Source organism: Anopheles funestus, chromosome 3RL (assembly GCF_943734845.2).
Source record: "Anopheles funestus chromosome 3RL, idAnoFuneDA-416_04, whole genome shotgun sequence".
Classification (NCBI taxonomy): domain Eukaryota; kingdom Metazoa; phylum Arthropoda; class Insecta; order Diptera; family Culicidae; genus Anopheles; species Anopheles funestus.
The window spans coordinates 5,969,056-5,993,958 of record NC_064599.1 but is presented as its reverse complement, the minus strand read 5'-3'; the positions used below and the strand labels follow the sequence as shown (position 1 = coordinate 5,993,958).

Genomic DNA, 24,903 nt, shown 5'->3' with positions numbered 1-24,903 from the left:
TCGAATAACTTCTGGCACAGGTATCTGAGGGCATGGCCGTCCAAGAAGAAAATGTAGCCATTTTTGCCATCTATCGACCACAAGTTAAAGATTGGGGGTCCGTTGGATACCGACCGAGATATAGACAAAACTTGATGCAAAAATGAGCCTTAGGTGATGACAAATTTAAAGATTTTTTAATTTTTTTTACTATTTTTTACTTTTTTTAAATTTAAAGCATTATTTGAGTGAAAAGAAACTTTGTTCAACCAATTGGCATTAAAATAAATCAATTTAAATTTTTTTGCAAAATTTCTCAAAAAAATCGTAAGGGGTAAGCCTTATAAAATTTTCGAGTAAAAAATTTTTTTTATTTTTTTCTTATTTTTTAATGTTTTTTTCAATGTAAAGCATTATTTGAGTGAAAAGAAACTTATTGCAACAAATTCGCATTAAAATACATCAATTTATAAATGAGGAAAAAATTGAGGAAAATTTTACGTTTTCTCAAACAGGGTATGGAACTTTGTTCCTCGAATAACTTCTGGCACAGGTATCTGAGGGCATGGCCGTCCAAGAAGAAAATGTAGCCATTTTTGCCATCTATCGACCACAAGTTAAAGATTGGCGATCCGTTGGATACCGACCGAGTTATAGACAAAACTTGATGCAAAAATGAGGAAAATTTTACGTTTTCTCAAACAGGGTATGGAACTTGGTACCTCGAATAACTTCTGGCACAGGTATCTGAGGGCATGGCCGTCCAAGAAGAAAATGTAGCCATTTTTGCCATCTATCGACCACAAGTTAAAGATTGGCGATCCGTTGGATACCGACCGAGTTATAGACAAAACTTGATGCAAAAATGAGCCTTAGGTGATGACAAATTTAAAGATTTTTTAATTTTTTTTACTATTTTTTACTTTTTTTTAATTTAAAGCATTATTTGAGTGAAAAGAAACTTTGTTCAACCAATTGGCATTAAAATAAATCAATTTAATTTTTTTTGCAAAACTTCTCAAAAAAATCGTAAGGGGTAAGCCTTATGAAATTTTCGAGTAAAAATTTTTTTTTTATTTTTTTCTTATTTTTTAATGTTTTTTTCAATGTAAAGCATTATTTGAGTGAAAAGAAACTTATTGCAAGAAATTCGCATTAAAATACATCAATTTATAAATGAGGAAAAAATTGAGGAAAATTTTACGTTTTTTCAAACAGGGTATGGAACTTTGTTCCTCGAATAACTTCTGGCACAGGTATCTGAGGGCATGGCCGTCCAAGAAGAAAATGTAGCCATTTTTGCCATCTATCGACCACAAGTTAAAGATTGGCGATCCGTTGGATACCGACCGAGTTATAGACAAAACTTGATGCAAAAATGAGGAAAATTTTACGTTTTCTCAAACAGGGTATGGAACTTTGTTCCTCGAATAACTTATGGCACAGGTATCTGAGGGCATGGCCGTCCAAGAAGAAAATGTAGCCATTTTTGCCATCTATCGACCACAAGTTAAAGATTGGCGATCCGTTGGATACCGACCGAGTTATAGACAAAACTTGATGCAAAAATGAGCCTTAGGTGATGACAAATTTAAAGATTTTTTAATTTTTTTTACTATTTTTTACTTTTTTTTAATTTAATGCATTATTTGAGTGAAAAGAAACTTTGTTCAACCAATTGGCATTAAAATAAATCAATTTAAATTTTTTTGCAAAATTTCTCAAAAAAATCGTAAGGGGTAAGCCTTATGAAATTTTCGAGTAAAAAATTTTTTTTTATTTTTTTCTTATTTTTTAATGTTTTTTCAATGTAAAGCATTATTTGAGTGAAAAGAAACTTATTGCAACAAATTCGCATTAAAATACATCAATTTATGCATGAGGAAAAAATTGAGGAAAATTTTACGTTTTCTCAAACAGGGTATGGAACTTTGTTCCTCGAATAACTTCTGGCACAGGTATCTGAGGGCATGGCCGTCCAAGAAGAAAATGTAGCCATTTTTGCCATCTATCGACCACAAGTTAAAGATTGGCGATCCGTTGGATACCGACCGAGTTATAGACAAAACTTGATGCATAAATGAGGAAAATTTTACGTTTTCTCAAACAGGGTATGGAACTTTGTTCCTCGAATAACTTCTGGCACAGGTATCTGAGGGCATGGCCGTCCAAGAAGAAATTGTAGCCATTTTTGCCATCTATCGACCACAAGTTAAAGATTGGGGATCCGTTGGATACCGACCGAGATATAGACAAAACTTGATGCAAAAATGAGGAAAATTTTACGTTTTCTCAAACAGGGTATGGAACTTTGTTCCTCGAACAACTTCTGGCACAGGTATCTGAGGCCATGGCCGTCCAAGAAGAAAATGTAGCCATTTTTGCCATCTATCGACCACAAGTTAAAGATTGGCGATCCGTTGGATACCGACCGAGTTATAGACAAAACTTGATGCAAAAATGAGCCTTAGGTGATGACAAATTTAAAGATTTTTTAATTTTTTTTTACTATTTTTTACTTTTTTTTAATTTAAAGCATTATTTGAGTGAAAAGAAACTTTGTTCAACCAATTGGCATTAAAATAAATCAATTTAAATTTTTTTGCAAAATTTCTCAAAAAAATCGTAAGGGGTAAGCCTTATAAAATTTTCGAGTAAAAAATTTTTTTTTATTTTTTTCTTATTTTTTAATGTTTTTTTCAATGTAAAGCATTATTTGAGTGAAAAGAAACTTATTGCAAGAAATTCGCATTAAAATACATCAATTTATAAATGAGGAAAAAATTGAGGAAAATTTTACGTTTTCTCAAACAGGGTATGGAACTTTGTTCCTCGAATAACTTCTGGCACAGGTATCTGAGGGCATGGCCGTCCAAGAAGAAAATGTAGCCATTTTTGCCATCTATCGACCACAAGTTAAAGATTGGCGATCCGTTGGATACTGACCGAGTTATAGACAAAACTTGATGCATAAATGAGGAAAATTTTACGTTTTCTCAAACAGGGTATGGAACTTTGTTCCTCGAATAACTTCTGGCACAGGTATCTGAGGGCATGGCCGTCCAAGAAGAAAATGTAGCCATTTTTGCCATCTATCGACCACAAGTTAAAGATTGGCGATCCGTTGGATACCGACCGAGTTATAGACAAAACTTGATGCAAAAATGAGGAAAATTTTACGTTTTCTCAAACAGGGTATGGAACTTTGTTCCTCGAATAACTTCTGGCACAGGTATCTGAGGGCATGGCCGTCCAAGAAGAAAATGTAGCCATTTTTGCCATCTATCGACCACAAGTTAAAGATTGGCGATCCGTTGGATACCGACCGAGTTATAGACAAAACTTGATGCAAAAATGAGGAAAATTTTACGTTTTCTCAAACAGGGTATGGAACTTGGTACCTCGAATAACTTCTGGCACAGGTATCTGAGGGCATGGCCGTCCAAGAAGAAAATGTAGCCATTTTTGCCATCTATCGACCACAAGTTAAAGATTGGCGATCCGTTGGATACCGACCGAGTTATAGACAAAACTTGATGCAAAAATGAGCCTTAGGTGATGACAAATTTAAAGATTTTTTAATTTTTTTTACTATTTTTTACTTTTTTTTAATTTAAAGCATTATTTGAGTGAAAAGAAACTTTGTTCAACCAATTGGCATTAAAATAAATCAATTTAATTTTTTTTGCAAAACTTCTCAAAAAAATCGTAAGGGGTAAGCCTTATGAAATTTTCGAGTAAAAATTTTTTTTTTATTTTTTTCTTATTTTTTAATGTTTTTTTCAATGTAAAGCATTATTTGAGTGAAAAGAAACTTATTGCAAGAAATTCGCATTAAAATACATCAATTTATAAATGAGGAAAAAATTGAGGAAAATTTTACGTTTTTTCAAACAGGGTATGGAACTTTGTTCCTCGAATAACTTCTGGCACAGGTATCTGAGGGCATGGCCGTCCAAGAAGAAAATGAAGCCATTTTTGCCATCTATCGACCACAAGTTAAAGATTGGCGATCCGTTGGATACCGACCGAGTTATAGACAAAACTTGATGCAAAAATGAGGAAAATTTTACGTTTTCTCAAACAGGGTATGGAACTTTGTTCCTCGAATAACTTCTGGCACAGGTATCTGAGGGCATGGCCGTCCAAGAAGAAAATGTAGCCATTTTTGCCATCTATCGACCACAAGTTAAAGATTGACGATCCGTTGGATACCGACCGAGTTATAGACAAAACTTGATGCAAAAATGAGCCTTAGGTGATGACAAATTTAAAGATTTTTTAATTTTTTTTACTATTTTTTACTTTTTTTAATTTAAAGCATTATTTGAGTAAAAAGAAACTTTGTTCAACCAATTGGCATTAAAATAAATCAATTTAAATTTTTTTGCAAAATTTCTCAAAAAAATCGTAAGGGGTAAGCCTTATAAAATTTTCGAGTAAAAAATTTTTTTTTATTTTTTTCTTATTTTTTAATGTTTTTTTCAATGTAAAGCATTATTTGAGTGAAAAGAAACTTATTGCAAGAAATTCGCATTAAAATACATCAATTTATAAATGAGGAAAAAATTGAGGAAAATTTTACGTTTTCTCAAACAGGGTATGGAACTTTGTTCCTCGAATAACTTCTGGCACAGGTATCTGAGGGCATGGCCGTCCAAGAAGAAAATGTAGCCATTTTTGCCATCTATCGACCACAAGTTAAAGATTGGCGATCCGTTGGATACCGACCGAGTTATAGACAAAACTTGATGCATAAATGAGGAAAATTTTACGTTTTCTCAAACAGGGTATGGAACTTTGTTCCTCGAATAACTTCTGGCACAGGTATCTGAGGGCATGGCCGTCCAAGAAGAAAATGTAGCCATTTTTGCCATCTATCGACCACAAGTTAAAGATTGGCGATCCGTTGGATACCGACCGAGTTATAGACAAAACTTGATGCAAAAATGAGGAAAATTTTACGTTTTCTCAAACAGGGTATGGAACTTGGTACCTCGAATAACTTCTGGCACAGGTATCTGAGGGCATGGCCGTCCAAGAAGAAAATGTAGCCATTTTTGCCATCTATCGACCACAAGTTAAAGATTGGCGATCCGTTGGATACCGACCGAGTTATAGACAAAACTTGATGCAAAAATGAGCCTTAGGTGATGACAAATTTAAAGATTTTTTAATTTTTTTTACTATTTTTTACTTTTTTTTAATTTAAAGCATTATTTGAGTGAAAAGAAACTTTGTTCAACCAATTGGCATTAAAATAAATCAATTTAAATTTTTTTGCAAAACTTCTCAAAAAAATCGTAAGGGGTAAGCCTTATGAAATTTTCGAGTAAAAATTTTTTTTTTATTTTTTTCTTATTTTTTAATGTTTTTTTCAATGTAAAGCATTATTTGAGTGAAAAGAAACTTATTGCAAGAAATTCGCATTAAAATACATCAATTTATAAATGAGGAAAAAATTGAGGAAAATTTTACGTTTTTTCAAACAGGGTATGGAACTTTGTTCCTCGAATAACTTCTGGCACAGGTATCTGAGGGCATGGCCGTCCAAGAAGAAAATGTAGCCATTTTTGCCATCTATCGACCACAAGTTAAAGATTGGCGATCCGTTGGATACCGACCGAGTTATAGACAAAACTTGATGCAAAAATGAGGAAAATTTTACGTTTTCTCAAACAGGGTATGGAACTTGGTACCTCGAATAACTTCTGGCACAGGTATCTGAGGGCATGGCCGTCCAAGAAGAAAATGTAGCCATTTTTGCCATCTATCGACCACAGGTTAAAGTTTGGCGATCCGTTGGATACCGACCGAGTTATAGACAAAACTTGATGCAAAAATGAGGAAAATTTTACGTTTTCTCAAACAGGGTATGGAACTTGGTACCTCGAATAACTTCTGGCACAGGTATCTGAGGGCATGGCCGTCCAAGAAGAAAATGTAGCCATTTTTGCCATCTATCGACCACAAGTTAAAGATTGGCGATCCGTTGGATACCGACCGAGTTATAGACAAAACTTGATGCAAAAATGAGCCTTAGGTGATGACAAATTTAAAGATTTTTTAATTTTTTTTACTATTTTTTACTTTTTTTTAATTTAAAGCATTATTTGAGTGAAAAGAAACTTTGTTCAACCAATTGGCATTAAAATTAATCAATTTAAATTTTTTTGCAAAATTTCTCAAAAAAATCGTAAGGGGTAAGCCTTATGAAATTTTCGAGTAAAAAATTTTTTTTTATTTTTTTCTTATGTTTTAATGTTTTTTTTAATGTAAAGCATTATTTGAGTGAAAAGAAACTTATTGCAACAAATTCGCATTAAAATACATCAATTTATAAATGAGGAAAAAATTCAGGAAAATTTTACGTTTTCTCAAACAGGGTATGGAACTTTGTTCCTCGAATAACTTCTGGCACAGGTATCTGAGGGCATGGGCGTCCAAGAAGAAAATGTAGCCATTTTTGCCATCTATCGACCACAAGTTAAAGATTGGCGATCCGTTGGATACCGACCGAGTTATAGACAAAACTTGATGCAAAAATGAGCCTTAGGTGATGACAAATTTAAAGATTTTTTAATTTTTTTTACTATTTTTTACTTTTTTTTAATTTAAAGCATTATTTGAGTGAAAAGAAACTTTGTTCAACCAATTGGCATTAAAATTAATCAATTTAAATTTTTTTGCAAAATTTCTCAAAAAAATCGTAAGGGGTAAGCCTTATAAAATTTTCGAGTAAAAATTTTTTTTTTATTTTTTTCTTATTTTTTAATGTTTTTTTCAATGTAAAGCATTATTTGAGTGAAAAGAAGCTTATTGCAACAAATTTGCATTAAAATACATCAATTTATAAATGAGGAAAAAATTGAGGAAAATTTTACGTTTTCTCAAACAGGGTATGGAACTTTGTTCCTCGAATAACTTCTGGCACAGGTATCTGAGGGCATGGCCGTCCAAGAAGAAAATGTAGCCATTTTTGCCATCTATCGACCACAAGTTAAAGATTGGCGATCCGTTGGATACCGACCGAGTTATAGACAAAACTTGATGCAAAAATGAGCCTTAGGTGATGACAAATTTAAAGATTTTTTAATTTTTTTTACTATTTTTTACTTTTTTTTAATTTAAAGCATTATTTGAGTGAAAAGAAACTTTGTTCAACCAATTGGCATTAAAATAAATCAATTTAAATTTTTTTGCAAAATTTCTCAAAAAAATCGTAAGGGGTAAGCCTTATGAAATTTTCGAGAAAAAATTTTTTTTTTATTTTTTTCTTATTTTTTAATGTTTTTTTTAATGTAAAGCATTATTTGAATGAAAAGAAACTTATTGCAAGAAATTCGCATTAAAATACATCAATTTATAAATGAGGAAAAAATTGAGGAAAATTTTACGTTTTCTCAAACAGGGTATGGAACTTTGTTCCTCGAATAACTTCTGGCACAGGTATCTGAGGGCATGGCCGTCCAAGAAGAAAATGTAGCCATTTTTGCCATCTATCGACCACAAGTTAAAGATTGGCGATCCGTTGGATACCGACCGAGTTATAGACAAAACTTGATGCATAAATGAGGAAAATTTTACGTTTTCTCAAACAGGGTATGGAACTTTGTTCCTCGAATAACTTCTGGCACAGGTATCTGAGGGCATGGCCGTCCAAGAAGAAAATGTAGCCATTTTTGCCATCTATCGACCACAAGTTAAAGATTGGCGATCCGTTGGATACCGACCGAGTTATAGACAAAACTTGATGCAAAAATGAGGAAAATTTTACGTTTTCTCAAACAGGGTATGGAACTTGGTACCTCGAATAACTTCTGGCACAGGTATCTGAGGGCATGGCCGTCCAAGAAGAAAATGTAGCCATTTTTGCGATCTATCGACCACAAGTTAAAGATTGGCGATGCGTTGGATACCGACCGAGTTATAGACAAAACTTGATGCAAAAATGAGGAAAATTTTACGTTTTCTCAAACAGGGTATGGAACTTGGTACCTCGAATAACTTCTGGCACAGGTATCTGAGGGCATGGCCGTCCAAGAAGAAAATGTAGCCATTTTTGCCATCTATCGACCACAAGTTAAAGATTGGCGATCCGTTGGATACCGACCGAGTTATAGACAAAACTTGATGCAAAAATGAGGAAAATTTTACGTTTTCTCAAACATGGTATGGAACTTGGTACCTCGAATAACTTCTGGCACAGGTATCTGAGGGCATGGCCGTCCAAGAAGAAAATGTAGCCATTTTTGCCATCTATCGACCACAAGTTAAAGATTGGCGATCCGTTGGATACCGACCGAGTTATAGGCAAAAGTTTTTGCAAAAATGAGGAAAATTTTACATTTTCTCAAACAGGGTATGGAACTTGGTACCTCGAATAACTTCTGGCACAGGTATCTGAGGGCATGGCCGTCCAAGAAGAAAATGTAGCCATTTTTGCCATCTATCGACCACAAGTTAAAGATTGGATCCGTTGGATACCGACCGGGATATAGACAAAACTTGATGCAAAAATGAGGAAAATTTTACGTTTTCTCAAACAGGGTATGGAACTTGGTACCTCGAATAACTTCTGGCACAGGTATCTGAGGGCATGGCCGTCCAAGAAGAAAATGTAGCCATTGGTGCCATCTATCGACCACAAGTTAAAGATTGGCAATCCGTTGGATGCTGACCGAGTTATAGGCAAAACTTGTTGCAAAAATCAGCCTTAGGAGATGAAAAATTTAAAGATTTTTTAATTTGTTTTTACAACTTTTTACTTTTTTTAATTTAAAGCATTATTTGAGTGAAAACAAACTTTGTTCAACCAATTGGCATTAAATTAAATCAATTTAAATTTTTTTGCAAAATTTCTCAAAAAAATCGTAAGGGGTAAGCCTTATGAAATTTTCGAGTAAAAAATATTTTTAAATTTTTTTTATATTTTTTAATGTTTTTTCAATTTAAAGCATTATTTGAGTGAAAAGAAACTTATTGCAACAAATTCGCATTAAAATACATCAATTTATAAATGAGGAAAAAATTGAGGAAAATTTTACGTTTTCTCAAACAGGGTATGGAACTTGGTACCTCGAATAACTCTGGCACTGGTATCTGAGGACATGGTCGTCCAAGAAGAAAATATAGCCATTGGTGCTATCTATCGACCACAGGTTAAAGATTGGCCGGTGAAAATGCTACTTAAATTAAAGGAATAAACATGAAAAATTTCCTTGAAAAATTGAATGAAAGATTTCCTTGAAATAATTTTTGAAAACTTTCAATGAAGAGCTACCTCCCTTGTAGCATGCTCTTCTTTTACTTAAAATCCTAAAATCGGTCATTTTCTGCTACGAAATCTTTCGAAAGTGGGCAGAGTTATAAAATAAAAACTATTTTTTTAGGATTCGCCAAACTAGTGTGTAAATATTAAAAGGGGAATGCTTTCAGCGTTGCGGTTTGTTACGATAGAGAGGGAAAAAATAAAAAATAAATTTTTTGTGTTACGTTACAGTGGAATAATCGCTTATTTATTAAAAATCTAGAACAATACTACCAAGAGATTCGGTTGCAATTCCCCTCCTCCTTATTGTAGTAACGTGTTTTCATGGATTGTTTGTCCGAAATTGTTCGAAAATGATGGCGGTGAGGTGTTTGTATCCTGATTGTATCCTTCGACAAGCGGCAGAGTTTATTTGCCCATACGCTGGATGGACCACTCTTGTTGGCACAACGGGCACCTATTGTTCTGCTTTATCCATAGTGACATGCAACAGTGATGGAAGGAATGGTTGCATTCGCCCCACACGACAACACAATCCTGTCGGCCGAGTGTGTCCTTTTTGCTTTCCGCCTGGCAACGAAGGCAAGCATCTGAAGGGAGAAAAGAAAACCGGGGAAGAAATCGTTAAATTTATGCTTCATCTTTTGTTTGTAAGAAAAATTCGGGAACATGGTTTGTAATTTAGGTGAAAATGTCTCGATCAATCGATATCATCGTGCTTGTTTATGCCCATGGAAGGGTAAATACAATGTTGCAAAATAGTAGGATGATGATTGCAGCGAAAGGTCATGGACAGCGAATAGACATCATGATGGTAAATATTTTACCTAACGACGGATTGCGATCGATATTCACTCCACTTACGCAGGGAGAATCTATTTAATTGATTTTCTAGTATTAGAAGAAACGCACAGGAAGATAGAGGAAATAGAAAAGTTAATTGATTGAAGATAATTTCTAATAAAGAACGGGAAAGTAGGACTATATCAGCAATTAACATGAATAAATTGCTTAAACAAGGCCTATTTTTGTGGATGGTTTGATATATCCATCACAATATTCAAAGAAGGAAAAGTTATGTTTGAGCACACATCTTTATGTTTAATCCCAACTCAATGTACGAAAACAATTCATTGCATGAAAGGAAATCGGAATGACGCAAGTACCAGTTAAAATCAAGTAATTTTTGTTTGCACGATTTCATCCCTCGCTTACCAACTGCCGCCAAAAAAGCGCCTTTCTAGTGACAAAGCAGCGAGACAAGGCAAAGACAAAACGAGAAAAATATAATCAAGTAATTTGTTTATGGATTGCGCAATCTACAGCCATAGAATGAAATACGCATACTATCACCACCGAAAGATAAACATAATGTGATGGGGGGGTGGGTTGCAAAAAAAAACAGCAGTCCATTCATTCATTGACTCACTTCATTCATTCGGGAACGATTGGGTGTGGGGTGTCGTTATTATGCCGGTTGCTATCGTAACCGTGTAGGTAAGTGTACATTTCTTGTCTGAGTAATATATCGGCTTAGTATGTTCATACATGACGCAAAAGATTCGCCCAGTTTCGCGAACTAATTAATGGTCATTGCTGTTGGATTTGCTGTTGCAATCGTGCTAAGCTTTGCAATCAAATAAATCGATGAAAGATGCCGGATGTAAATGACATTTCTGGGATCCTTCTGCGTTAGAGAAGCGTTACTAATAAGCGACTATTCCACATGGTAAATAGTGGATATTCCTAGCACGATCGTGATTTGCCATTCCGGACGTACATATCCGGTTGTTTGATGAGTATTAATTGAACTAGAACTTTATGTCAGTTCTATAGGATGTAATAATACTTCAGAAAGGAAGACTTTTCTTGTTCAAAGACTCGTCAAAGTACTATCAAATCTTATCTGGACCACGTCTAAGGTAAAAAAATCTAAAATAAAATTAAAAATAACGTCGTTATGCTATAAAAGAAGATTGTACTAAACCAACTAATATAAAATTGCCAAACAACTAGAACAGAAAATAATTATGATCGCTTATATTTCCATTCGTACAATAATCGATGACTAGAGAAACCTTTTTCCTGATGGTAGTGACTAACATTTTATCCATTCTCAAATCGTGACAGTGGCAAACGTGCGATTTGTAACGTGGACATCACATACGTGTGTAACTCTCCTTTTCTTTCCCCTCTCTTGTAACGCCGCGCCCTTTTTGACCGGTGCAAGTACTCCCGCCATGATTTGCGGATTCTTTCGATTCTCGCACCAGAACGAGCCTCAATTGCCAATTTGTTGAACGGGGGCACGGCTCTACTGTCTACAACGTAGCTAACTACTTATATCTGGACTGATCGAACCAATTGGGTTTGGATCTGAAGCGTACGATCGTACGTGTGGCGCCACACGTTACCTTCTGGACAAGCGCTTGGCCGTACCAATTGACCGAATTCATATCTGAATGTAACGACGTTCGCTGATCGATATCGATTGATGAAACTGCGTCATAACGACATTTCACCAAACGGCGCACCATATTTCTCTAACTGACATTGTCGTCGCTCACCAGTACCAGCGATTGGAGGGATTTGGAAAGGGGTTGGAAAGGAATCCCCAGAAAAGGGAGAGTGGGAAGATATCAAATCAATATTGAACTGCAGCCGGTGACAATATGTGAACGAAGATATATTTTGGGGCCTCTGATTGGCGTCAGCGATAATTTAGGAATGGCAGACACTAGGTTCTTTTTGTTGGACTATGGACTTGGACGTGAGGAGGGTGCTACAAATTATGAACAATATGCAATCCTTACGAAACAGCAAGGTAATATTGATTAATGTTGTGAAATACTTTATGTTTATGTCTATTCGATTATTCAATATCTCTTCACACTTGAATCATATAAGAATTCTTGAATTAATTTGTCTAACTTCCTAGAGTCTCGGCTTGAGGTTAGATCGTAGATCGTTACGCAACAGGACTGGAATCTTATCCGATTATTAACGAAAATTCACATATGGGCGGACATCAAATCAGTCTGTAATACTAGGCCAAGGCCTCCGAGGCTTCCCAAGAGAAGAAGGCAAGACCTCTTAGCCTGTAGTACCCATGAAGAGTGAAAAGAGGTTGATGCCTCCGAGAACATAATGCCCAAGAAGAGTTAGCAAGGCCCGAAATCTCCGAGGTTGTATTGTTAAGAAGAGTATGAATAGGCCTAGATCTCCGAAGTTGAAGTCCACAAGAAGAGTAAACAGGGTCCGAGACCTCTCATGAATGTAGTGACAAAGTGAGTGAGAACAAACCAAGATCTCCGAAGTAGTAACGTCTAGGTTTTGTGTTTAAGCAAATGTTTCGGAATTTCCTTCCTCAGCTTCAAACGGATTCTTCACTGTTCACTTCGAAGTCCACGACGAAGTCGTCGATATCACCAAAGTAAAGGCTATTATTTCTTACTCAATTTTACCCATTTTTTCTCCTCACCATTAAAACAGAAGAAAATGAACTCCTCGTAAGATCCTAGAAAATCAACTATAACAACAATTTACCCAAATTGAGAATTTCCAATTCTCATCATAATTGTAAATAATATAGTAATATATAAATAATAAATATATATATATAATAATAATAAATATATATATAATAATAAATATAAATAATAATATAGTAAATAATATAGCATAATAGTAAATGAGATAAAAACCAAACAAATATTCCCCAAAAACAAAACAAAACATCAGCCGAAACGTGCAGCAAAACATCCGAAATGTTGTACTCTATTTTTACAGCCAGGTTTACAGGTTGAAAACAATTTCATGGCCAAATATTTCCGGGTCCAATGTGTGCTTCTTCCCCTTCAAATGCACCCTACGCAATCACAGGTTGAAGGACATTTATTTCGTGCCTTTGCTCGTTTTACCTTTACCAAAAAAAACAAAAAAACATGGTTGTTGTTTGTTCCATTTTACAACAGCTTCAAAGATGCAGGTTCCTCCCTCCATCACGACAATCCGGAAAGAGGTTGTTCTCCTTGGTAATACGGTTTAGTTCCGTTAGCTGGATACGCTAGATCCTTTTTCTATTTTGTGAGGTTTATAAGAAAAAAAACGCAAGAATTTAAACACGCAAAACCACATACTCCGTGAGCGGGGTATTATTCATGGTCGTAGGTGACTAATAAAAACGCAAAACCAAATCGATCTAAAATGTACCAAATCCAAACAGAAACTGTAGCCAATAAAAGCAACCGACTGTAACAAGACGGTTCACGGATCATTCACTGGCAAAAGTGCGCAAAAGGCACCAAAAGCAACTGCTGCCCAAGGGGTGCAATAATTACACTTACGATGATCACTAACGTGTGTGTGAGTATTCATTTGTAACAGAAAACGCAAACACAGGTTAAAGTTGAAGAGCATTGAAAACAATTTAATTGCCGTCCCCCTTCTCCAAAGGTTTTGCAGTGATCGTGATACATGCCCGCGATCCATTCGCTATCGTGCGAGGGAATTAGTAGCAAAACACTTCCTTCTACCTGAAACGGCCAATGGCCTACCACCACCACCAACCCTGTCTCGGTACAGTTTTCCACCTACCCCAAGGGGGTGGGTTTTTCCCACTAATGTGCAAGTAATTCGCATTCGAAAACAAAACGAACCAAGCTGTGCCTGAGCTACATTCAGTCGGTCGGCAAAAGATCAACCATTGATCACCGGTTTAGTTTCAGCATGGATGTGACAAAATGAAAATGATTCAGTGCACTGTAATGGCGTGGGAAAACTGTTGGGTGTCAATTTTCACCCACCCACCCAAAGACCACCGTTGCCTCGGTCAAGGATCGTGTCTTATAAGGTAAAACATGTCTCAAAATAGCTTCCGCGTGATCTCAAGCCAATCTCGTTCTATATTGTGTGGTGTAAAATTTCACACAAACACAACTTCCGAACGAGAAAAGTCTGCTTTTTCCAACCCCCATCAAAGATGTGTGTACGAGTGGCGCCATTAGCACACACTGCCACCAACTACGACCCCCGTTTCCACCCTTTTCGGGGTGAGAAAATTCAAACACGTGTCACGTGTGTTGGCAAAAGCGCGCGCTCAAACGTCATCAGTGTGTTTCAGCTTTTATCTCTTTGCTCTCGGGTTTTGACTATCAAAGTAAGCCGCGCTCGATAGTGGTTGGGTAAGGGAAAGCACGTGTTATCGTACCGGACCGTGGTGGAGCGGGGGTTGATTCAAAATGGCCATGGTCACGGCCAATGGCCGAACGTTCTGAATGGTGGGTTGGTGTTGTTGGTGCTCTACCGCCATTACTACTACTAACCGATAACGCAGCGTGTGTACACTAACATTCGTTCCGTCCATAATCATATACCTCTAGACGACACACCTCCAACGCGCCCACAATCAAAACAAATACAACTGTTTGTAAAAATGAATGTTTTTTTTGTTTTTTTTCCTTCATTTAACGGGGGTTAATTTGTAGGGTGAAAAATATTACCCTATCCTTTCTTTGTCTTTCGCACCAACTGATTGTTCTTTTTCGAGAGCAAAACATTAAAGAACGATCGTCTATGACGCCGAATTTGTCGTTTGTGCGCAGAAAAGATGTTTTCAAAAATGTGACATTAAGCGTCGCAAAATGTGTAAACGCTGTAACCCTATAAATAACCGATGAGGATCATGATCTACTACGTCTATCTACTGAAAAAAGATACAAAAATTGCAAACAAAAAAACTTACGCCGACAGTCGTCTGAAAGCAAAACAAAAAAAAAACAAACAAACTTACGATGTTGTTGACAATTATATAATTTTATTCTCGCGTGTCCGCGTACGGCATGTGTGTTTATTTACAAAGTTTTTCTCCCTTGCATTCAGCAAGCTTCTGCATGTTGGTGCGGGAGTGTATTATTTTTAGGTAGAAAATCTGCGAGCACGTTTTATGACAATTTTTGGATGTTCGGCAAAGCGTGTAAGGGGAACGGTCAATATGTTCTTCTAAATTTATCACTTTCACCTTCACCGCAGACGATGAACGTGGGCTTTTGCTTGACAAGCGCATAACTGTGTTGGGGCATATAAGTTTTTCCATTGTTATGTGACCGACTGTTAGATCATACAAAATGGTCGTTGAGAATGGTAATAAAAGTTGTAAACAAGAGCAATAACTTTCACAAGGACGTAAAGGATATGAAATTGGAAATGGTAGATCATCACCGATATTAGCGATAGTCAACGATATCCATAGGAGGAAGAGTTATTGAAATTCGAAATATTGTTCCAACAAAGAATGATGAGTTTAGAACATGTAATATAAGACTTCTAGGATCGCCGAGGAGATCTCTAGCGAACTGATTGATTAGATCTAACGGACAGGAACGTCGGCGAGAAAATATTGTAATAAACTGTGGAAATTCGTAGAATATATCGCATTCAATCGAAAATCCAAACATCTAGACATAAAAGTTGGAATACTTTCCATTAAAACTTTCTTCACAAGGACCTCAAGAGTATCCCCACAATCCTTACTCTGTCTCCATCCGAATGATTCTGGGTTGAATATCACCTTTTCTTTGCATAGGTATAGTAATGTTGGTGAAACTAAATTAAGTTTAATTAATTAATCATGTCGTCTCGCAAACATATTGAGTTTTAGCCAAGGATTCCAATTAAACAAAGATGATCATCTGGCGATCGCAGTTTGTAATCAGAAAACAGCAACTTTACACGTTCGTGCGCTAATCGGCGCGTTGTACAAATTATTCACTTCCCGCGAATTTACTGCTTCACCAATAAAGTCGAAGGTCACATTCTTCAATGTGAAATGAATGTCATCGTCGTATGCGAGAGAAGCGGCTGGTCACACCCTCGTGCTCAGCAAAAGTATATTTTTGATTTGTGGTCATATATAATGGATGAAGGAATAAGGAAAAAAGGACAGCAAAAAACCACAGCGAAACACAAACTTCTCCTATCGAGAGGCTTATCAAATTGCATGATCAAACAGACATGAAGAGGGAGAAGAAAACATGCCAAATGCTAACAAAGCCACCACCCGAACGTGGATGGACAGTTTGCTATCCTCAGCGCACGTTTGTGCAACCATGCGCCGAAAATTTGAGTGTTCGACTTTTATGTAAAAAACAAAAAATCCCCCCTCGCCCCCCTATTTACTCATGATTTGGGAAATGAAAGCATCGTGACACAACACGCTTGATGTACTAATTTTTGGCAAATTTTTGCAATCAACAGAAGACCATCCTTCAATTATTGCCATTTCGCTAAGCGTGCGTGACACGTTCCACGAGTGAACAGTGAGTGAACAGGGGCAAACTCCGAAGTAAACAAACGAATTGTGTCGACCATTGCTGGCGTGTGGTGAGACACGGAGGAAAAATTCGCAAATACGTGTTTGAGAGCATACAAAGTTATAACTCGTTTCTGTCCATTTAATTGATTTGAAATATGATATAGACAAATATAAGAACAATATTCAAATGTTCTTGAAACACTTCCCAGTACGCCCAATCAAGGTTCCGAACGACGCAACCGATCCCAATTAATGCCATCCAGATTGATCGATTTTAATTGTTTTAACCTTGACTACACCCGATCGATTCGATCAATCGCAAACGGGTAACTCATCTAGCACATCTCTCGATCGCACTGATCGATTCGAATACGCAATCGAATACGGTTGGCCTTCCCTCTGTACGATCGATGACGCTTTTTGTCGTGTTTCGGGCACGAACACAGTGAAATTTTCCATAAAGATCACATATTTTTGTAAGTTTTTTTTGCCTATATTATGAATGAAATTTACATGAACGTCATCGTTAGTAATTTACGTCATAAGGTTACTACTTGACAGAAGGATCATCTAGCACTCGCCTGTCTTTATCTCTCTTTCTCTTGTTCGCTCGCTCGTTTCAATTGACAGCTAGCTGTCAAATCAATTGAACCATGCCGCTGCAATACACTCACTTGTGTCATCTCGATGGATTTTTTTGTTTCCATCGATTCGAGGCTTCTTGTTAACATCGATACGATAAAATAGAACCGACCGATATCGGTACTTGATTCGCACCCGTCATCACACGATCGCCAATGAATTGATTAACATTCATTAGTGAAACTCTGTCAACTCTGTGGTCGTTTTATTCTGATTGCGAGCTTCAGTGGAAAAGTTTTACATTCTGTGCAAAAAAAGCATTCTGTTTGATAATTTTGCATATTGCACTTTAAAGAACATTATTCTCGACTGATCTTTATTGCACAAAACATGGATGAATCATATTGAGCAACGGTTTGGAGGTTCGCGCAATATTTCATCACATACCGTTTATCTTGCGTTGGACTTTCGTCCGAATGCTGCACAGCGCGACCTTGCCGTTTGGTTCACTCCCACCGCCGTAAAACCCCAGAGGGGGCATGAATCAGAGTGTACTTCGGTCACAGCCATCATTGCACGGCTACAGTTTACCATGTGTACCGTTTCGAAGACACACCCGCCATCCATTCGTTCGGGATACGAATTCGGGCAGTTGAGGCCGAAAATACATTAACCTTCCTTACCCTTCGCGCACGTCACTAACCGCCAGACGTCAGACAAATCATGTGAGACGGAGAGATGATGACGTACGGTAAAGAGAAATTTCGGATGCAAACGTGAATGTGGACAGCACAGCAAAACTCCAAGCAATTTCGTCATACGGTTCCCCACTTTCAAAGCTCAACTGATGAAATTTATCTAGATTTGCTTTTTTATTTTTGTTGTATCTTCTTACCGATCTTAATAAAAACAAGTCGCGTCTCTGTTCCGGATTGGACCAATGTTTTCTTATCATTTCGCAAAAAATCGGCATGAATTAACAATTTTTTCGGGCGTATAACGGCATGACATTCCACACATTTAATTGTTCAGCTTTTGAGTAATTAGCAAACCCGCCAGTCATGGCGAGTGGTTACCGGGGGCTTGGTATTTGATGGATACGATTTTAATCTAAATAATAACAGAGCTGTAGAGCCGTCGGTTAAGTTGGTGTTTGGTGTTATCGAGTAAGGTCCAATGTACGAAATGAGTAACGAAAAATTGCGTTTTTTCATTTCTTCCTCTAATTTGCTTTAAAAACCTTGTTGATGTTCATAGGCCATAAATATTTAAAGTTGAATATTCAGTCATTTAAACAAATCTGAAAACTATTCCAAACGTGTAGTATGGTCGTGTACTGTATCTTTGGATTTAAAATAAAAATAATCCCAGACAATTCGCATTAATGCACACAAATGATCCTAATGTGTCTGCGTACCACATTCCGTCGCGTCGGAGTTGATTTAATGGAGAAAGCTAATCGATAAAATAATCTACATTAATGCGATTTAAATCATCATCAACAGATTGCCCGGGCTTTATGAATAATGTAATCATAATAGCTCAGAACAATCCAAACGAATTGTTACGACAGAATAATTCAAATGAAGTCGCTTTAACCGCCCGTCACACGTGCGCCATTGAGACGCAACTCGCTACACGGGTCACGCAACAGAGTAATTTAACACATTTAATAAGCGCCATCATAATTTTTGTGTTGTAATTTTTTTCATATTGTATTATTTACGATTTTAGAAAATAAATGTCAAAATGTTATTCCCATTTATTTAATTGCAAACTTTACATGCGACAGCAATGATGTTCCTCAAATGTGTTGGTGTCAACGAGATGAGACACACCCCCCAAAAGTACACACATACACACGGGTACACAGATGGTTCATTGCAGTGTAGAGGCAAAAACATATTCGCCATTTTCCGACCACCAGGCCACTCAACGGCGAATTTGACATTGTGCAAAGTCAGTTTAATTAATTACATCACACGGCCGTTGGTTCTTTCGCGATCGTCTCGAGAATTGCTTTAGGCTCAATAAAGCGCTTTCTGAATTAGTGTGAGAGGTTCCTCCTAGGTGATGAGGTGTGAATTCACTATCGGTATTTGTTTTTGGCAAAGATTACTATTACTGCAGGCAGGGTCCCAGAGCAAGATGGGGTGTGTTTTACAATCGAGTCGAATTATACCCTACTTGGCTAATAAAATATTACGATTTTTTGATTATAAATCTTTATTTCTTTAGAAACCGCGGCCGTTTCTGGAGTTGTCCTAATTCTTAAGTTTTGAATCTCATCAAAAACTTCGTCCATAATGAGCTTATGTCCGATTCAGCAATTTTTAATAAAATAAAATAAAATTTTCGATTTATTTTTAAATACTACCATAGTATCGAATGTTTAGACGAATTTTAACGTTTCAATCTTGTTTGGGACTGGAATAATAAGATTCTTGATATTATTGATTCTTGATTCAATAATACGTCCTACCACCAGTTCGTATTCATCACATTAAACTCCGAAATGATGTAAAGGATGATAACTGGTTGCAAAAATTTTCCACTGAGCTTCCAATCCCTGCCATATCGAACGAGGACCTGTTCTACGGAAATGGATTCCCTTCCCTCAGCTGGGCTCATTACTACTACCCAAAACGCTACCCCTTGTACCATGGCTTTATGCGTAGAAAATAAGCACGTGCACAATGCCACCGGACTAGATAGCGCCGATCACATCCTGTGGTGCTTGTGGAGAGAAGGACAGGACCGATATTACGTCAACAGTGAACTGAAGCATGTAATCTGACTTAATGATCGAATCAGATGACTCTTTACCCACTGGATCACATAGACGGGGAGGTCTGAAAGTGCACTATAAATAGGTACGGTGCATATTTAATTGCCCCGTCCAGGGATCAGGTGAAATTCCAGTTCAATGAGGCTAGGAGCTCCATCGCCTTGCCATCCGATCCCACTGTCGGATGTAAATTATGCGGATTTCTGTCTAGACTCCGATTAGTTTGTAGTCGCTTGCAACAATGCGAAGCGACGGCGTGTGTGTGCCAGATACTGATCGCGTTCGATGCATGTGCAGTTGCGCTTCCCACGTCTCGTGCTGCATTGCTTGAAGCTTTTATTTTTCTAGAACAATTCGTCCCTGTCGGAAGTGATCGTACGATCGTTTCGCGCTGCTACGTTTGAAGGTTGAGCACCGAACTCTAGAAAACCCTTCCAAATTTACTTGTTTTTTCATTACACGCGGTGACTTCAGCACTCGCGGTGCAATCATGATAGGTACATATATTGGTAGTGGTACTAGCGAACTCGAGGTACAGAAATCGGAACTTTTAAACTTGAGCGACAACCAAAATCCGGTACACGAAAGCATCTACCTGTGGCAGGTGAAAAAACTGGGGCGCGGTGGTTTGGTCGCGATAAGGGACCTTGAAAGTGGAAAGTAAAACAAGCACCACAACCGATGTGATACAAATACAATGAGAAAACCCCGCAAAGTGACAGCGCGATTGAACCATGAACGAGACTATCTTTAGAGTTCCACGAGAACGAGAGTAAAAAGAGTTATTTTTTCGATCATATATCAATTTCATACCTGTCGCGAATTGGTTGTTACGAATATTTCCGCCTTGAAACCAAACAAATACGATTCTGTATGGTTCATATAATGAATATCTTTGGTATGCATGTTATAGAATTGAACTCTGGTCCTATAAGATCGCTAATCGAAAACATTGAGGAATAATATTTTTGAAAATATTGTAGTTTACCATCCAATTTAGTAGTAATTGATCTTCTCTTCTTCAGTTTTTAGCAGCGACATTGTAATCTTCCTCCATCGGCCATTTTAATGTTCGTCTCGTTGGGCGGTTCCGATGCTGGGTGGAGCGATGTTACTGGGCGGTTCCAGCCGAGATTGAATATTAAGATAAGACGTATCATCTATCATGATTGTTCTATTGGAAACTCTCAACAGGTCACAAATTCTCACATCAATCGATATTGCCATCCGACATTGTCAATTTAATCGTTCCATACCTCAAAAAGTGACAGCAAGAAGCGAAAATGAGCGTCCGGCGGACAATGGCGACGCAAAATCGTCAATCAACGATCAGCGAAGGTTAAGTGTTTTATTTACCAACAAGATGATTTTGAGCCTTATTTGATTTTCCTACACCTCCTGTTTCTATATTCCGGTTTCGCCATCATCATCATACCAGTAATGAAGATTGACGATGGTGAATTGGTGTGGTGAATTTGAACGTTTCCCAATTTTTTGTCCAGAATCGTTGCGAAATTGGTGTTGTAAAACAACAATCTATTAAAAAAATGTTTTTTTATGTTTGATACATGATACAAACATTCAAACGCACCCCATAACCTTGACATCGACTGACACTCCGAAGCGAATGGAAAATCTGCAGTACCATGACCTAAGCGAAGAACCACCACAACACACGTCTTGGCATAACCTTGACGTCACTTCTTCGTATCTTCCGCTCCCTTCAACCGGAACTCCATTCGAGCAAACAAACTGGTTTATGTGCGAAACTTTATCTTCTGGGACTCTCTCTCTGCTCCCACTATGGCCTGGTTAGGGATTGCTCTTTCTCCCAACGTGGAACCAAGCAACATTTACGCAACTCTCCAAAAACACAGGTGCCATTAACTGAACCACCTACCGGTATGATCATGAAAGATAACTTCGTTTGTTTCTTTTGTTTTTTTTGCTCCCTGGAGAGAACCAGGATGCTTTTGAATGTTTCTTGGAATGATGACATAGTGCGAGACTATTGCGTCGATCGTCGAAAGGCCACAAGTACGTCAACAGCTGGGAAAACATACAGCGTTCGCGAATGTGTGTCACACCTTCATAAGTATGCTGTACGATCAACTTCCACTGAAGCACTCCGGATGGTTCGATAACTTGAAGCTCTTGAGCACCGTTTACAACTTTATTTCGGTATTATCGTAATAGTGTCTGTTAATGTCGTCAGCAACGATTTTGAAGTGGACACACGAGCGCAGCGTCATCATGCGTTTGCAAACTCATTCAAACAGGGCGTATGACGGTTCATGTCACCCTGAAAACGGAAGGAAATGAGAGAGGTATAGCCAATTTCTCTACACATCACTTATCATGTTTGCACCAATGCCAAGGCAATCACGCTGGAATCGATATTACACCCCTATTACAACGTATGCTATCCGGTATGCGTTATCAGACCGCAGGTTCTCGTAAGTTCCAGTCGTGCCCCCTTGCGACAAATTTTTAAGTATCGCGTTGCGATACTTCATCAAAACTCTTTGCGTCTATGTTCGACTATTTGACACCATGTATATCCGCAACACGTGTTACATCACTCGCGATTCGTGGGAGCTTCACCCTCATGAAAACTGATCCGTTTCATGGGCTCGTGCAAAGAATGCGGGTGACTTGGACGAGCAGTAAACGGGGAGCGGAAAAAAGGAAAACCGGTGATCGCTAGTACGGTGGAGTGGAACAAACAACAACAAAAAAAAGAGTCGTCCACGCCATCAACGTGCTCAGCAGTATATTTGCAACGTGGGATCTGTACGATAGAAACCGCTGGTGGTCGTGGAGGGTGCTGACTGGAACTAGTATCTGGTTGGGGAACTTTGAGCGGAAGAGAGTCAAAGGGGGAGAGAGAGAGAGAGGAAAAGAGTAAAACGCCGTTCATTCGACGAACTGTGCGAGGGCTCGTCCACCTTTAAGGGGGCTCGTCTGTTGATACCCTTGAAGTTGGAAGCACACACGCACGTAAATCATGTTTTGATGTGATGGACCGTGCGTGTGTGTGTGTGTGTGTGAGCTGCCCCACATGCTCACACCTGTTGGAAGGGTGGGAGTGTATACAATCGGTGAGTTCCCCATGTACATTGAATCGAGTTCTCGCGATTGTGCGCAAAACACTGCGTGCCGTGTATGTATGTAAAGCGGATTTTTTATGTTTGGCAAAAGCTGTAACCAATACGATTTGTCCATGTGGACGTAGCATTATTGCAAACGAATGCGCATTCGACGACCACAGTACACGTTGCAGTGTTTAGTATGCCGTAGATACTCCGGATGAGAAGTGCTACACGGCGATCTTTTACGCGTTCTAGCAATTAGTTTCGAACCAATCATAGCAGACCAGTCGGTAACGCATGGTTTCACTACAGGCTCGTTTGGAGATAAAATCTTAGCTGAACCTAGATCTCTATTTGCAAAGATAGATAAAACTATTTGCGCGTAGGAATTATACATCCCCCCACGTCATCGGAAAACCTCTCAGCCAAAGTAGAGGCAAGTTCAAGATCGACGACTGTAGATATTTATGTGAGATTCTATAGTAATCACGACAAACTTTACTCCCACCACCGTTCACTTCAAACTATTGACTATTCGGGTTAAAACATATTTAATAGCTCCTAACAATATCCGTTGCTTGGAGCAGTATGTGAATCACGATCAACCTTGCTCACAAGCTCTTCCGGTTTGCGGTACCGCGCGTGATGGAAGAGTCAAGTTCACAACTGGTACACATCCCTGCTTCCTCGCTTTGCACCCACAACAAGACTACGTTTGTAGCAACAAGGATTAGCCATCTTATACGTTATATACTGACTACACAGCTCATCGTTTTGTTGGCATAATGATAGAGCATCTCTTTTGTTTCGCTTGCTGCAGAAAAGAGCCTTAAGGGTGAAGATTCTGAAGTGCCTTTCGTGGGTTTAATCTTTGCGCCACCCGCATCATTGGTTTCAAGTTCGCCTGGAGGACATTACAATCCGTGCAATTGACACGTGAAATAGAAGTTATCAGGTTAAAAGTACTTATCTAACCGTGTCTAGAATAAACCTTTATTCGAACGCACTTGGCATTATCCAAAGGGGAGCCAATGGGGAGACAATTAGCGCTACAACCTATTTACAATCCTGTTGAATTGACTGATCACTGATAAAGCGTTTACGGAGACCAAACCACTAGGGTTTGTTTCCCAATTGGGATGGGACGGAATCGTTCAGCGACAGATGGTGGATTTATGGCCAATAAGCATTATCTGGAGGTTTACGCGCGTCTCGTCAATTGTATGTATCGATAGCGTGAATCTTCGATAGGTCTTATAGGAAGCTCAACATTTAGCGAAGGTCGCTCGGGTATGTGTGTAAATTTGTGGACCATTTTTACAGTCATCGTATCACGGGTTCATACACTTTAAGGTGGACCTTGCGCTTAGGGACCTCCTCGGGATTTGTGTAGCTCTTTTTGGGAGATACACTCACCGAGCGCATGCTAGGCAGGAATCGCAGACTATTGTACTGCAATAGCTATCTGACACACGAACCTAATCATTTCTTTGAAGTCGTGGGACTTGTATTCATGAGAATTCTTTATACTTCAAGATATGATGCTAGCGAACATTAACGGTCGTCCATTGAGAGATGCATTCGTTTTGGCATTTCTCGTTCGCATGCTGAAAAGTCATCGATCGTTATAGTTTACTAAGCGACAGATCAGAGAATCAAAAATAGAAACACTGAGCACAAAGTGTAAGTCGCATACCAAAACTATCTTCCTTCTCGCTTAAGTCGCATGAACCATTAGACATACGGAGCAATATGTCAGAGCTACACGTGCTGCACTTCACGTTTCTGCTGAATGCAGTTTTTGTTTGTTGATTTTATATACTCCTTCTGGAACATACCGAACGTACGTCCCAGCTAGAGACGCTGAGACCCATACTTA

At 38.1% G+C, this 24,903-nt stretch overlaps 1 protein-coding gene across 1 annotated transcript in view; it reads right to left on the bottom strand.

Annotated features, from left to right (window-relative positions):
• Window positions 1-9,140: 9,140 nt before the first annotated feature.
• Window positions 9,141-24,903, bottom strand: part of LOC125769172 (RING-box protein 2) — a 32,893-nt gene continuing 17,130 nt past the window's right edge. The window contains exon 2 of the mRNA XM_049437719.1: window positions 9,141-9,840. Within this exon, the coding sequence (XP_049293676.1) occupies window positions 9,659-9,840 (182 nt within the window). The 3' untranslated portion in view covers window positions 9,141-9,658. The remainder of the gene's footprint in view (window positions 9,841-24,903) is intronic.